A 14569-nucleotide genomic window follows, 5' to 3' on the forward strand; every position below is an offset into this window, starting at 1 on the left:
CAAAAAAACACATAGTGTAGCTGGAATTTCATAAACTCCAAGGATTACAGTAGGTTTTGGATGGGACTGAATTTCGCACTTCTGACTGACAATTGTTGCTGTTCATTACCATCCCGAGAGCATCATTGCCATTTGGAGAGCTCTTATACTCTGCATCGCTCCTCTTTGGCACTGCAAAAGCAATAGATCTTCTTTAGAGTCTCAGGTAGGTTGGAAGCAGTCAAATCGCATGCCAGCTGGCAGAAGATTATGATTACTATTCGCTCCCTCTTCCCGTCCCACTGTATCACTAAGGAATTACAACTTCTGTTTTGTAAAACATTTTTTAGTTCGCGTACATACACTACACACATCCATTTAAAGGTGCATAAACATTAAAATGCATTTAAATGGTTCCTTGTAGGGCTTTTTAAATCTAAAGTTCAGACACACCCTGTACCGCGACCACACATGGGGGCACACAGTGAATAAAAGCTATTGAAATGTTTTCAACACGAAGAAAACTAAGTATAGCAAACATCACGCCTCAAAAACTCTGATTGGAATACAACCACAAGAGACCAAAATAACCACTCGAATGCATGTAGTAGTTTGACAAAATGCTACAAAAGATACTGAAAGAGCTAGAAAAGGACACTGTGTCAAGATTATAGCAGTTTTGGATTTTTTATTAGTTTTAGTTTTAATTTCGGTTTGACTTTTGCTTTTAAATTCAGTTAGTTTTAATTAGCTTTAGAGGCAGATTTACTGGTTTTTATTAGTTTTTATATTTTGAAATTGCTAAGTTTTAGTTGAGTTTTTATTAGTTTCAGTATTTCAGGACACTTTTTGCTTGCGTTTTCAGTTGACGTTTAACGCCTCGATTAAATAAAGGGTGCCAATTTGATCGTGCACACCAACGCGCAAAACGCTAGGCGTAAAAGCATCATTTAGGAAACACATCATGCTAATTTATTTTTTGTTTTTTTATTTTTTAACCTTCTCTACCAATCAGTTTTGCACTTTCGTTCACTTGCACGGAGCTGCTAAAGTTACAGTAAACAGCACTTGGAGGCCAGTAACTTTAACAACAAGCGAGTCAACTTTCTTTTTTATTACAAGCGGGTGTCAGAAGCTTAAAGTTGTGTAGCACCATCTAACATCAAGGAGTGATTTTTGCATACTATTCTGCTCAACACCAGAGAAAATCGATTGGATTTGAATCTGGAAAAATGTCTCAAAAAATGCTGACGATAAATATTTTCGAATAAAAACTCAACCAAAGATAGGCTTTTGACAAAAGAACACTACGATCTACGTACGTACCACTACCATATACCTATCCTCAAATTCAATAACAACAGCCCACAAGATAGCAGCCCTAAGTACAATATGTGTGCAATGCTGCTTCTGAGGTTAGATTCACAGTAGTGATGACAATATTCAAAACATTTAATACATCATAAAAATATCAACAATATGTAGTGAGCAATCATAATTTCAGTGTTACAACATCACCATGATCTAAAAAGTTTCTTACAATTACATTTTACAACCCAACCGAAGCACTTTAATAAATAGCATTAAATAAATAGACTTTCTGTTAAGAAATAAACTTTTGTTTTGTTAGATCTTCTCATCTAAGCCCTTGGTTTACCAGCGCTTAGTTCAGCTACAGCAGGCTGTCATGTACTGTTTGTGTTCGGTTCACTAAATCACGCATGTGCAGTATTATCGGCTCACCGCTTCTCAAATCTGATCTCATTGTACTGTTCCAATACCTGAATAACTCAATATATGTTGGTTTAGTCAGAGGGGGGTATGGGGCATGTAAAAATGAAGTTGTTTGTGGATACGTGCTTAATTTTAACAGAGACATAAATCGTTTCAAATGGTTCAGTTTGATTTGGTAAATTAGTTCAACAGGTTCACTTGGAAGATCTGTTTAAAAAGAACGGTTCGCTCGTTATCACGATCACAATTACAGAAATAAAGCCCATTATTGGGCACAAATGTGTTAAAATAATACATTTATTTGTCTGCTCGGGTGGTATTTAATGTTGTTTGGTTTTGAAAGGATTTAGACTGTGCTTGTATCTTACCGTGTACAACTCATTGAGGACTTTCATCAGATCCTCCTGCAGCTGGAGGCCCACCTCTTTGCTCTGAAAGAAAGAAAATAAAAACATTAGTAAAAGAGTAAAAGACAAATAGAGTGAGATAATGGTGTGGACCATGATTAACAGTAGATCCCTGTGCTCTGTTAACAACTGACTATCCTTCTTGAGCTGTGAGCCCCGAGGATGTCACTGTTAGACAGACAAATGAGACGCCTATCTGCCCTTTCAGTAATGGAGGTCAGCACCAGCTAACCTCAGACACATCTAGCTTAATGCAGTTCTGCACAACTTGTCTGAATATACTGGAACATTGCACACTGAACCCGAGTAACCACATGTTCAGCTGAATATGGGATTTGCAGGAATATACTTATAGGATATGCAGGGGGATACAAATGTTTTACAGAGTGAAAGATGGCTAAAATGCTCGCTTTTTTCTATTCATAGAACTTTCATTTGGATGCATGTCTTTTTATGAAAGTAAAATGAGTTGCAAACATATTAACGACAGATCAATTTACTCAAAACTGTATACTGTGCTTCTTGCTAGCACTTATTCATATTGTACTCCAAATTTGTAAGATAAAATTCAACATTTCTTCTGTTTTCTGTCCATACAATGAGGGTTTGTGAAAACCAACAGTGGAACACTGAGTGGGACTTAAACAAAGCATGTTCTGAAACTTTCATTCACTAATGCCAGGAAGTACTAGGAAGTTTACCTTCATTACACTAAACCTCACTCCCATCTAGGTAACAGCACCAATGTACCCCCTCCCATTTTACTCACACTGCTCTGAGCAGAATTCAAACTAGTATATCTGGAAAGGGAGGCAGGTGCACCTTCAAGGATGCTAAAGACTACAGCCTTCAACAATATCTGCTACCGAGCCTCTTGAGGCCAGATTAGTGTTGTTTACTTGCTCATCTCCTACTATCTTACACCCATCAGGGTCACACCAATGTAAGCCCTGTGTATCTACACCAAAAGCCTATAAAGTGGGATTCAAGTTAGCATCTCTGGCATAAAGGAGGGTGCACTAACAACAATGCTAATCAATTGGTAGTGCAGCTCATGAGGCGGTTGTGAGAAAGTATGTCCTATATAGCTATACTCCCTGCTCCCCCCAAATCTTAAGCCCATTTAACCTTGCTTGTTCAACTTCCAAAGCTTCATATGGGATTCAAGCTTATGTGTTCAGCTAGAGAGGACTGTTTACTAACAAGAATGCTGAAGATCACTGCCTTTACTAATAATTATTGCCTCTCGAGTAAGGTTTACGTCCACTGCTTCAATTATCTGGGCCATCTGCCAACTTTACACCCATCATGGCACCAATATAATCCCTTTGGTCCTAGTTAAGCCACTATTAAGTGCTCTGTGCACCTGCTTTTAAAAAAGAATCAACTGTGTGAGGAAAAAGCACCTGATGTCATGCGCTCCAGCACCAAGACAAAAGATACAGTGGTTGCCTAGCAACATAAAAAGTACAGCTCACTTCCCTAAAGTCAGTGTGGTGCACCTCACATTTTCAGAGCTAAAAAGAACTGCTAAAACTTCTGCTTTCAATGTAAATACCTGAATATATGCAAGACTAAACCATTTCATAATAACATGCTTGTGAGTACATGACAGAATATTCATTTCTGTGATATTTATCCTTTAAAGTCAGCAGTGTCACAACTTGCAGTTACAGTAGTTCCTCGCAATTGTGCACTTGCATCCAATATTTTGTTAAAATTGTAAAAGAAAACTGAAGTGTACAGACAGTGTAAAAATCAATTTGCAATGAACTGGAAACCATTACAAGTGAACTTGATGAGACTTCCTTTTAGAGCCCATGGAATAAAAAGCCTGGTAAACTCTGTGTGACATGGAAAAGGTGGTTTGCTGCTCTGATGGATGGTCTATCTTTTAGGAGGAAGTTTGGGAATGTAGGCACAGCACGACATGAAAATTAAGTGCTTGGGAGTTCAAGCCCAATCTTCAATCGCTGTGGGCTGATAACTTGAGAGCCGGCCAAGAAGATGTCTAGCATTCACTAAGGGGTTTTAGTCAGTCACTCCTTTCCTTTTCGCCACATTGACATTTTTGTGGGGTTTTCCTGTTTTTGTAGGTTGGAAAAGGGATTTGTGGCTGTTGGACAGATGTCAATCAGCTCTTGGGGATGAGAAATCATGGAAATGATGGAAGAGAAAAGAAACGAGTGACTTAAAGGAAATTAGGTGTGTTCATGGGCATGTAAAAACAGAAGGGGGAGTTACGGGTGAAAGAGAAATGGAGAGAGTGTTCACAAATAGTCAGTCTGTCAATCTTCACAGTGATTGTGCAGTCACACAGCCTCCTTCCTGTTGTCTATGATAGAAAGACTGAGATGGATGAGTAGGCTGTAGGGAAGAGTCCCTTAGGAGATCCCCTTTGGAGAGTCATTCATAATGGAGGTCTGCTGGGTTTTATTTGGAGGCAGTGGACTGAGTAATATGTGAGAATGTGAAAGAACACCCAGATTCAGAGCATGGGATGAACTGCCTTGCGCACCTCATTTCTCTAAGCATGCCTGTTGAAGTTGGCTAAGCTGAGTATAAATTCATAACTTGATACTAAGATACCTGTATCACTAAGATACAGTAACAAGTCAATATTTTGCTTATAAGTTAAATAAAACTGTAAAATAATACCAAGACATAATACCATTTTCCTGAATGGTCCTTACTGGCTCAAAAAATGAACTGGAGGTTATTTACAAGCATAATGTCACAATCTCGGTCTGATCACCGGTTTGATGTTTGTGTTACTTTTTCCCTTTCACTCGTATTGTTTTGATCACTCATACCCTGCTTTGTTTACCTCTCGCTTCCCCACCCATCTGCTCTATTACTTTCCATTAGTCTATCAAACTAATTTCACTCACCTGGTTTCCTTGATTTCTCCCCCTATTTCTCCCTCTGTTGATCGTAGTTCTGTGTCAGATCGTAGTTTTTCCCCTTCCGGCATGTCTGGCGATCTCCTGGTCTAGTCCTGTTCCTTGTATATCCTGTGAGTTTTGTCGTGTCTGATGTCATCCTGTTGATTTTCCTAAAGTGTTTTTTCTCCGTCTGCCTTCAAGCCTGTTCCCGTCTGTTTTTGCTTTGCCGCCCATCTGACTCTCCGTCCCTATCCTGCCGGCCCTCAACACTCTCTCGCCGGCTTCCAAGCCTCAGTCTTCCTCGTGGCCATTCTGTCCCAGTCAGCGGCGGCCGGATTCATCGCCCCCTGTCGGGTATCAGGGTATTGCACCCTCTTGAAGACAGTTCATCTAACCTCTCCGGAGTAGTTTTATTTAATCGTTTTTGGAGACTTTATTTCTCAGTTTTGAGTTTTTGTGAACTTTGGGCTTTTTTGCCAACTCCATTACGGAGGAATTTTTAGTTTCCTTTTTTGAAGATTGTTTTGTGGACTATTTTTTGCCCCTTGAGTTTGTGGGCTTCAATAAACTTTGCTGAGACCTGCATCTGTGTCTGAACCATCTTCTCTCTCACTCAGACCCCTGACAGTACGATCTGACCAACGATGGACACAGCAGGCCAAGATTCTGTCAGGTCGGCTTTAACTCAGCAAGGAGCTCTATTGGGTCAGCATGAGTCAAGACTCACCAGCACTTCCAGAGAAGTGGAGTATCTCACCAATCAGGTGGCTGATCTCACGGCCCGTCTACACGAGCTTCAGTTCGAGACCCTGCAGGGGGCCCAGGCGTCCCATCAGGCCCCTGAACCACGCTGCAACAATCCCCCTACCTATGATGGGGATCCTACTTCATGCCGGGCATTCCTGTCCCAGTGCTCGGTGGTCTTCACGCTCCAGCCACGCACCTATGCCTTGGAGGAGACTAAAGTGGCCTTCGTACTTACCCTTCTCACGGGCAGAGCTCGCGACTGGGGAACGTCTGTCTGGGAGGCCAGAGCACCATGCGTTTCCTCTTTTAGTAGTCTCCGTCATGAAATGATCAGACTCTTTGACCGATCTGCCAGGGGCCAGGAGGCGGCAGATCAATTAGCTCGTCTTCGTCAGGAAGGTCAGTCTGTCACTCAGTACGCTATAAAGTTCAAGACGTTGGCGGCCTCATGTGATTGGAACGAGGGAGCCTGTCATGCCATGTTCCGGGCTGGACTGGATGAGGACATCCAGGATGAACTGGCGACCCACGACCTACCTCAAGATTTTGACACCCTCACAAACCTGGCGCTTCGCATAGAGGGCCGTCTTCGCCGTCGAGACCATCGAAGGTTTCTGCGCTCTTCAACCAGAAGAGAGGACCCCGGGTCCCTTTCCACCATGGTACCTCCATCGGATCATGAACCCATGCAAGTGGGACGTCTCCATCTCACGTCTCATGAGAAACAGCAGCGCCTGGCTCAGGGTCTGTGCCTATACTGTGGCAAGCCGGGGCATTTTGCAGCGAAGTGCCCAGTAAAAGCCAAAGCTCATCAGTGAGAAGAGGGATCCTGGTGGGCGCTATTCCTTTCTCTTCCCCCTCATCTCGCACCATTCTCCCTGTTGTGGTCCAGTATGATGGCATTTCTGGTTCCTGTTCTGCTCTCATTGACTCTGGGGCAGAGGGGAATTTCATGGACCGCTCTGTGGCCGCCCAGTGGGGAATCCCGACCATCCCTCTCGCTGAATCTGTTTCTGCCCATTCCCTTGATGGTACTCTTATTGCCACCGTCTCTCACACTACCCCTAGTGTAAGTCTTATTGTATCCGGCAATCACCGTGAGGTCATCACGCTGTATCTTTTAGACTCACCCAATGCACCTATAATTTTAGGGCATCCTTGGTTGGTAAAGCATGGTCCTCACGTGGATTGGTCTGGAGATTCTGTCTTGTCTTGGAGTCAATCATGTCTTAAGTCTTGTCTTGGTCCTGCCCCGTTTCCTGTTTCTGTGTCTTCTGTGTTACAGGTGGAGTCGGTGGATCTGACCGGGGTTCCGACGGAGTACCACGACCTGCACCTGGTCTTCAGCAAGTCCCGGGCCACCTCCTTGCCTCCGCATCGACCCTACGACTGTGCCATTGAGCTCCTCCCAGGCACTTCTCCGCCTAAGGGACGTTTGTATTCTCTGTCCCGTCCTGAAAGAGAGGCCATGGACAAGTATATTAATGAATCCCTTAAAGCCGGCCTCATCCGCCCCTCCTCATCCCCAGCGGGAGCTGGGTTCTTCTTCGTCAAGAAGAAGGACGGCTCCCTCCGTCCCTGTATTGACTATCGAGGGCTGAATGACATCACCATTAAAAACAGGTACCCCTTACCTCTTATGTCCTCAGCCTTTGAACTCTTACAGGGAGCCCAAGTTTTCACCAAGTTGGACCTCCGTAATGCTTATTATCTGGTTCGCATTCGGGAGGGGGATGAGTGGAAGTCAGCCTTCAACACACCCACGGGACACTTTGAATATCGGGTCCTTCCTTTTGGTCTGACCAACGCCCCGGCTGTCTTCCAGGCCCTGGTCAATGACGTGTTGAGAGACATGGTAAACCAGTTTGTCTTCGTGTACCTGGATGATATCCTAATATTCTCTCCCTCTCTGCAGGCACACACTCAGCATGTTCGCCAGGTGCTGCAACGACTCTTAGAAAACCAACTGTTTGTTAAGGCGGAGAAGTGCGTCTTCCACACCCAGTCAGTTTCGTTCCTGGGGTTTTTGATTTCGGCGGGTGAGATCAGTGCCGATCCTGCAAAGGTAAGGGCTGTTGCCGAGTGGCCAACTCCAGACTCTCGCAAGGCACTGCAGCGGTTCCTGGGATTCGCCAACTTTTATCGGCGTTTCATCAGGAACTTTGGCCAGATTGCTGCACCCCTAACAGCACTGACCTCCTCCAAGGTACTGTTTAGGTGGGGGGATAAGGCTCAGGAGGCCTTTGATAAACTCAAGTCCCGTTTTATCTCTGCTCCTGTCTTGTCTATTCCAGATCCTAAACAGCAGTTTATAGTCGAGGTCGATGCTTCTGAGGTCGGAGTAGGCGCAGTCCTATCACAACGATCTCTTCAGGATGGGAAAGTACACCCCTGTGCTTTCTTCTCCCACCGTTTGACCCCCACGGAACGAAACTATGACATAGGCAATCGGGAGTTGTTGGCAGTCAGGCTCGCTTTGGGTGAGTGGCGCCATTGGCTGGAGGGCGCAGAGCAGCCTTTTGTGGTCTGGACAGACCACAGAAACCTTGAATACATAAACTCTGCCAAAAGGCTCAATGCAAGACAAGCCCGCTGGTCTCTCTTCTTCAGCCGGTTCAATTTCACACTCTCGTACAGGCCTGGGTCCAAGAACGTTAAACCCGACTCTCTCTCTAGCCTGTTTGAGGCCCCAGAGAGGGTGGTTTCAAAGGACACCATCCTGCCCAGGGGTGTGGTGGTGGCCTCCCTCTCTTGGGAAATTGAGAGTCGGGTCCTGAAGGCCTTACGAGAGTGCCAACCTCCTCAGAGAGTTCCAGCGGGCAAATTATTTGTCCCTTCTGCTCTGCGTTCACAGGTCATCCAGTGGGGTCACTCATCCAAGTTAGTCTGTCATCCAGGAGTTCGGAGATCGCTGGCAGCCATCCGGCAGCGATTCTGGTGGCCATCCATGGCCAGGGATGTCAGGCAGTTTGTGTTTGCCTGCTCAGTTTGCGCCCAGAACAAGAGTTCTAACTCGCCTCCCACTGGTCTGCTCCGCCCCCTTCCCATCCCTTCCCGCCCCTGGTCACACCTTGCCCTTGATTTTGTTACTGGGTTACCAGTATCGAAGGGGAACACTGTCATCCTTACAGTGGTGGATCGATTTTCCAAGGCGGCCCACTTCATTCCTCTTCCCAAATTGCCCTCAGCCAAGGAGACTGCTCAGGCGGTGGTGGACCACGTTTTCCGGATTCATGGCCTTCCGGTCAACGTTGTTTCTGATAGGGGTCCCCAGTTTGTCTCCCGGTTCTGGAAGGAATTCTGTCGACAGATCGGGGCCTCTACGAGTCTGTCATCGGGATTTCATCCTCAGACCAATGGGCAGTCTGAGCGGGCAAACCAGGATCTGGAACGCACTCTCCGCTGCCTGGCATCTCAGAATCCGAGCTCCTGGTGTCAGCAACTGTCCTGGGTAGAGTATGCTCATAATACTCTACCAGTCTCATCCACAGGTATGTCACCATTTCAGTGCTCTGTTGGTTATCAACCACCTCTTTTCCCCGCACAGGAACCCGATGCTGCGGTCCCGTCTGCCTTGGCTTTTGTCCAAAGGTGTCGACGTACCTGGAGTAGAGCCAAGGAAGCCTTGGCCCAGGCTAGTAGACGGACCAAAGCAGCGGCTGACCGTCATCGGACTCCCGCTCCCCGCTATGTTAGTGGTCAAAGAGTATGGCTGTCTACCAAGGACCTGCCTCTCAGGGTAGCCTCACGTAAATTGGCTCCCAGGTTCATTGGCCCATACCGGATCACCAAGGTGTTGAGTCCTGTGGCAGTTCGGCTCAAGCTCCCTCCTACGCTTGGTCGGGTACACCCAGTCTTTCATGTTTCTAGGGTTAAACCTGTTTTGTACTCCCCCCTTGTTCCCACTGTCCCGACCCCTTCCCCCCCTCCCCCCCGTCTAGTGGATGGTGCTCCAGCATATACTGTCAGAAAGTTACTGGACGTCAGACGCAGGGGTCGTGGTTTCCAATACCTAGTGGACTGGGAGGGCTATGGCCCGGAGGAGAGGAGCTGGGTCCCGGCCCGGGATATCTTGGACCGGGGGTTGGTCAAGGAATTTCGTCGAAGACGAGGTGAGCCCCCTCCCTAGGGCGCCTGGTGGCGTCCGTGGGGAGGGGGGTACTGTCACAATCTCGGTCTGATCACCGGTTTGATGTTTGTGTTACTTTTTCCCTTTCACTCGTATTGTTTTGATCACTCATACCCTGCTTTGTTTACCTCTCGCTTCCCCACCCATCTGCTCTATTACTTTCCATTAGTCTATCAAACTAATTTCACTCACCTGGTTTCCTTGATTTCTCCCCCTATTTATCCCTCTGTTGATCGTAGTTCTGTGTCAGATCGTAGTTTTTCCCCTTCCGGCATGTCTGGCGATCTCCTGGTCTAGTCCTGTTCCTTGTATATCCTGTGAGTTTTGTCGTGTCTGATGTCATCCTGTTGATTTTCCTAAAGTGTTTTTTCTCCGTCTGCCTTCAAGCCTGTTCCCGTCTGTTTTTGCTTTGCCGCCCATCTGACTCTCCGTCCCTATCCTGCCGGCCCTCAACACTCTCTCGCCGGCTTCCAAGCCTCAGTCTTCCTCGTGGCCATTCTGTCCCAGTCAGCGGCGGCCGGATTCATCGCCCCCTGTCGGGTATCAGGGTATTGCACCCTCTTGAAGACAGTTCATCTAACCTCTCCGGAGTAGTTTTATTTAATCGTTTTTGGAGACTTTATTTCTCAGTTTTGAGTTTTTGTGAACTTTGGGCTTTTTTGCCAACTCCATTACGGAGGAATTTTTAGTTTCCTTTTTTGAAGATTGTTTTGTGGACTATTTTTTGCCCCTTGAGTTTGTGGGCTTCAATAAACTTTGCTGAGACCTGCATCTGTGTCTGAACCATCTTCTCTCTCACTCAGACCCCTGACACATAAGGTCAATAGCATTAATGTTTGGAGTATTTACACTACCTGACAAAAGTCTTAGACAAAAATCCAAGTTTTAGGAATAACAAGTAATAACTTGACTTCTAGTCGATCATTTGGTATTTGGTAGAAGTGGCTTATATGAAAGGCAAAGGCTTCTAGATCACACTTATTTCACCAAAATAAAATATGATCATGCCTTGATTTGTAGTTACTTAATTAGGACAGTAATGTCAGACTTTGCTTAGACAAAAGTCTTGTCACTTAACAGAAATAATGTACAGTGTCAAACATAATCATGATGCAGTGGAAAAATAATTAACATTGTGTGTGACTCCCATGAGCTCTGAGGACTGCATCCATACATCTATGCAATGACTCAAATAACTTAATTAAGAAAGTCACCTGGAATGGTAAAGAAAGCATTCTTGCAGGACTCCGAGAGTTCATCAGGATTCTTTGTATTCATCTTCAATGCCTCCTCCTTCATCTTACCCCAGACATGGTCAATAATGTTTATGTCTCGTGACTGAACTGCCCAATCCTGGAGCACCTTGACCTTCTTTGCATTAAGGTACTTTGATGTGGAGGTTGAAGTATGAGATCGTGCTGAAGAATTTGCCCTCTCCTGTGGTTTGCAATGTAATGGGCAGCACAAATATCTTAATATCTCAGACTTTTGATGTTGCCATCCACTCTGTAGATCTCTTGTGCACCCCCATACCCCAAATCATAATTTTGCCTTCACCAAACTTGACTGATTTCTGTGAGAATCTTTGGCCCATGCGGGTTACAATAGGTCTTCTGCAGTATTTGTGATGATTGGGATGCAGTTCAACAGATGATTCATCAGAAAACTCTGCCTTCTGCCACTTTTACAAATGATCATCTAGAAGTCAAGTTATTATTTGTTGCTTTTTTGTACATATTCTATCTAACATATGTTTTTTCCCATATGTTTAAATTGTGTCATTTTACTTTAATGGCAATGAAAATGTTAACAATAATCAGCTTTGTACATGCAATTGAACTGAAAATATTAAACATTAATATTAATATTTGAATCACGTTAGCTTAACATGTTAAAATCACATTGTGAAAAAAAATGGAACAAATATGAAACACTAATGAAAGTGTGGTTTTTTGAAAACATTTTCAGGTGAAAAAGTAAACAGGATTTTTCTTCCATGTAAAAATGTTATAAAACCATGTTTTGAGTCTGTTTTGTGCATTTGATTTTAACATGAGAAGCTCATGATGCATGTGGTGATCATGTGATTTTTCTGTAAGGTATTTTGTGCAAAAGTTAATATATGTAGAAAAATCTGGAAAAATTGAAAGGAAATATTGGAGAACTTAACTTAAAATTACCTACAAAAGCAAATAACATTCATAAATTCATGAGCAAAACAAACATAAACGTGTCTAGGTATCAATAAATACCCAAACAACACAAGTCAATTCAAGCTAGTCTAATTACATGACTGGAAACACTCCGAACAGTTGATTTCTCTAGTAAACAGTTCTAAAAATACCTCAAAGCGAACATTCAAATTCTTTATTTATAAGAATGTGGTCCCGTTACATTTTATTGTCACGTGTGAGCGTTACACTGAAGGTGTGGGAGATAGTTCCGAAGCATATGGTCTCCCCAGCTGACGTCTATAAGCTCATTTGTGGCTCCAGTTTGGCTTGTTGGGTGTTGGATGACTAGTCGAACAGCCCTGTGGCACATCCCTGTTTCAGATCACTTCAATAAGGAGCATTTGATGGATTTATTCAGCCTGCTTTTTCTATTAGGACTGTTGGGTCTAAAGCACTCCTTTCCATTTTTCCTTCCTCCTCTCTCTCGCTCCGTCGCCCTCAGACACACATAACACTTCCCCTGTATGCAACATAACACTCCTGTGGTGAAATGGGTCTTCAGGAGTGCGGTCGAAGCAGGCAGAGCTGCTTTCTTCCATCTGCTCGGTGACACACTCCAAAGACAACACTCATACAAAGAGACCCAAAAAATGGGAGTCAACTATTGATTTTCCATGAAGAGCTCTATAAATCTATTGGGCAACAGAGGAGAGACTCTGGGACGGGAGGACATGGATTTATGAGCCTTAACGACGAGATGCACTTGTTAAATGAAAAAGATCACACGTTTGTCCGCTAGCCTGGCAGGAGATTGGTTTTGGTTCTGCACAAATCTGTCAGAGAAACATCACTTCAGGGTGTGCGTGTGTGTGTGAGAGGATTGGTTTACTGGCACTTCACATCAGTCACTTGTCAAAGGATCGCTCCCATCAACAGGGCTTCTGCTGCTAATTCCCAAATGCAAGTGGCTGATGAAAGTTCTTTGTCTTGAGTCAGAGTGTTATGTAAAAAGTACAACATTCTGTTCTTATTTAATAATAAGGGCCACTTTAGCGGAAAAATGCACAAAAGTTATGTCCCTGACATGAATAATGCTTGTTGGTTACTGGTGAAGAAAACACAGCCAATGTTCCACAGTTGAGACTTTACCTAATAAAGATAAAGAATTCCACTTTTTTCTTTTTTAAGAGCAAATAAGCGCATCATATGAAATTGTTATATCTCCATTACATAATGTGATCTCCTAAAATTACTAAATACGCTGTGAAGGTAAAAGGTTAAACTGTAAATTGGATGGCTGTGAATGCTGGTGTACGGAAACTAGCGAGAGTTTTTTTTTTTTTTTTTTTTATTCATTTATTATTATTTTTTAATTAATTATTAATTATTTATTATTATTATTATTATTTTTTTTGGGGGGGGGGGGGGTTAAAGTTCTGCAAGGTTCTCTTATGTGTGTTTTTTTCTCTTTTATTTAAATGTATTATGTGTTCAAAACAAATGCAAATAAATATATTTTGGAAAAAAAATAAAGGCCACCAGGGGACATTAATATACAAACATATCTTCCTCATGCTATGGTTATGGTGATGTCTTTTTCCCAAAAATTTTAATGTTACAGCTTTTGGATTTTAACCAACCCAGGCTCATTATTGATACATACCCGTAAATACATTTTTGGAGATCACAAAATAAGTCACAGGAGCTACATTTTTTTTTTTTTTTGCAGTTTTTTGTTTTCGTGAATCCATCAGAGGCCGCTGTGTACGCTTTTTCAGATCTCAACTTTCTCTCGCAAGTGCAATTTTTGCCTGCTGTTCTCGTGTAAAACCAACAGAGGCCGCAGTCGACTGGCTGACTTACTGATCAACCGATCCCCCAATCACCCCCTTCCCTAAACCCAACCAACAGTGTTTTCAAAAGTAATCCAGAAAAAAGAAAAGCCCTTGCGGCTGCTTGATTTTCACCACATTTTTAGGACTAACCACGTTCTCACCCTGTTATTTATTTGTTTATATTTTTCCTTTTTTTTACATGCTCTCTGGAACCGTTTCTCACTGAACTCGAACCGCATTGTCAGGGTGACCGGCATCTCAAGTCCACTAATGTACATGGCGAGTCTACATAATTTGCATAATTCAGGGGTACGTTTTTACAATGAGCCTGTGTTGCATTTAATTTGCTACACTTTTTTCTTTTTTTTAGATTTTATATTTGTTTTTTGTTACTGACTGATTGCAGGCTTCACTGATCTGAGATTATGCACCTCAACATAAAGAACTGATACTTGTTTCCACTGGATAGATATTTATAACACCACACAGATACAGACACACACATTTAGGTGGTTTATGATGATTTTCCATTGCCGTAATATATTTTATACTAAGAAAAAAAGCTTACTGTAATGAATTATCCGACCCCAACTCCTAAAGCCAACTCTGTGGCAATTTTTAAATATGAAAAGACCACATTAAATATGATTGTTTGCAGTTTTGACATATAAGGACACAG

General features: G+C 43.5%; 1 protein-coding gene across 6 annotated transcripts in view; it reads right to left on the minus strand.

Annotated features, from left to right (window-relative positions):
- The window catches only part of srgap2 (SLIT-ROBO Rho GTPase activating protein 2), a 181332-nt gene that overhangs the window by 56826 nt on the left and 109937 nt on the right, over positions 1 to 14569 (minus strand). For all 6 annotated transcript variants that reach the window (XR_012386792.1, XM_073915896.1, XM_073915898.1 and 3 more), the window contains 1 exon segment: positions 2082 to 2144. Coding sequence is in view for 4 of the 6 variants with exons in the window: in XM_073915896.1 (XP_073771997.1) it covers positions 2082 to 2144 (63 nt within the window). In the remaining 2 variants the exon portion in view is untranslated.

This window comes from Danio rerio, chromosome 11, assembly GCF_049306965.1.
Source record: "Danio rerio strain Tuebingen ecotype United States chromosome 11, GRCz12tu, whole genome shotgun sequence".
Taxonomy (NCBI): Eukaryota; Metazoa; Chordata; class Actinopteri; order Cypriniformes; family Danionidae; genus Danio; species Danio rerio.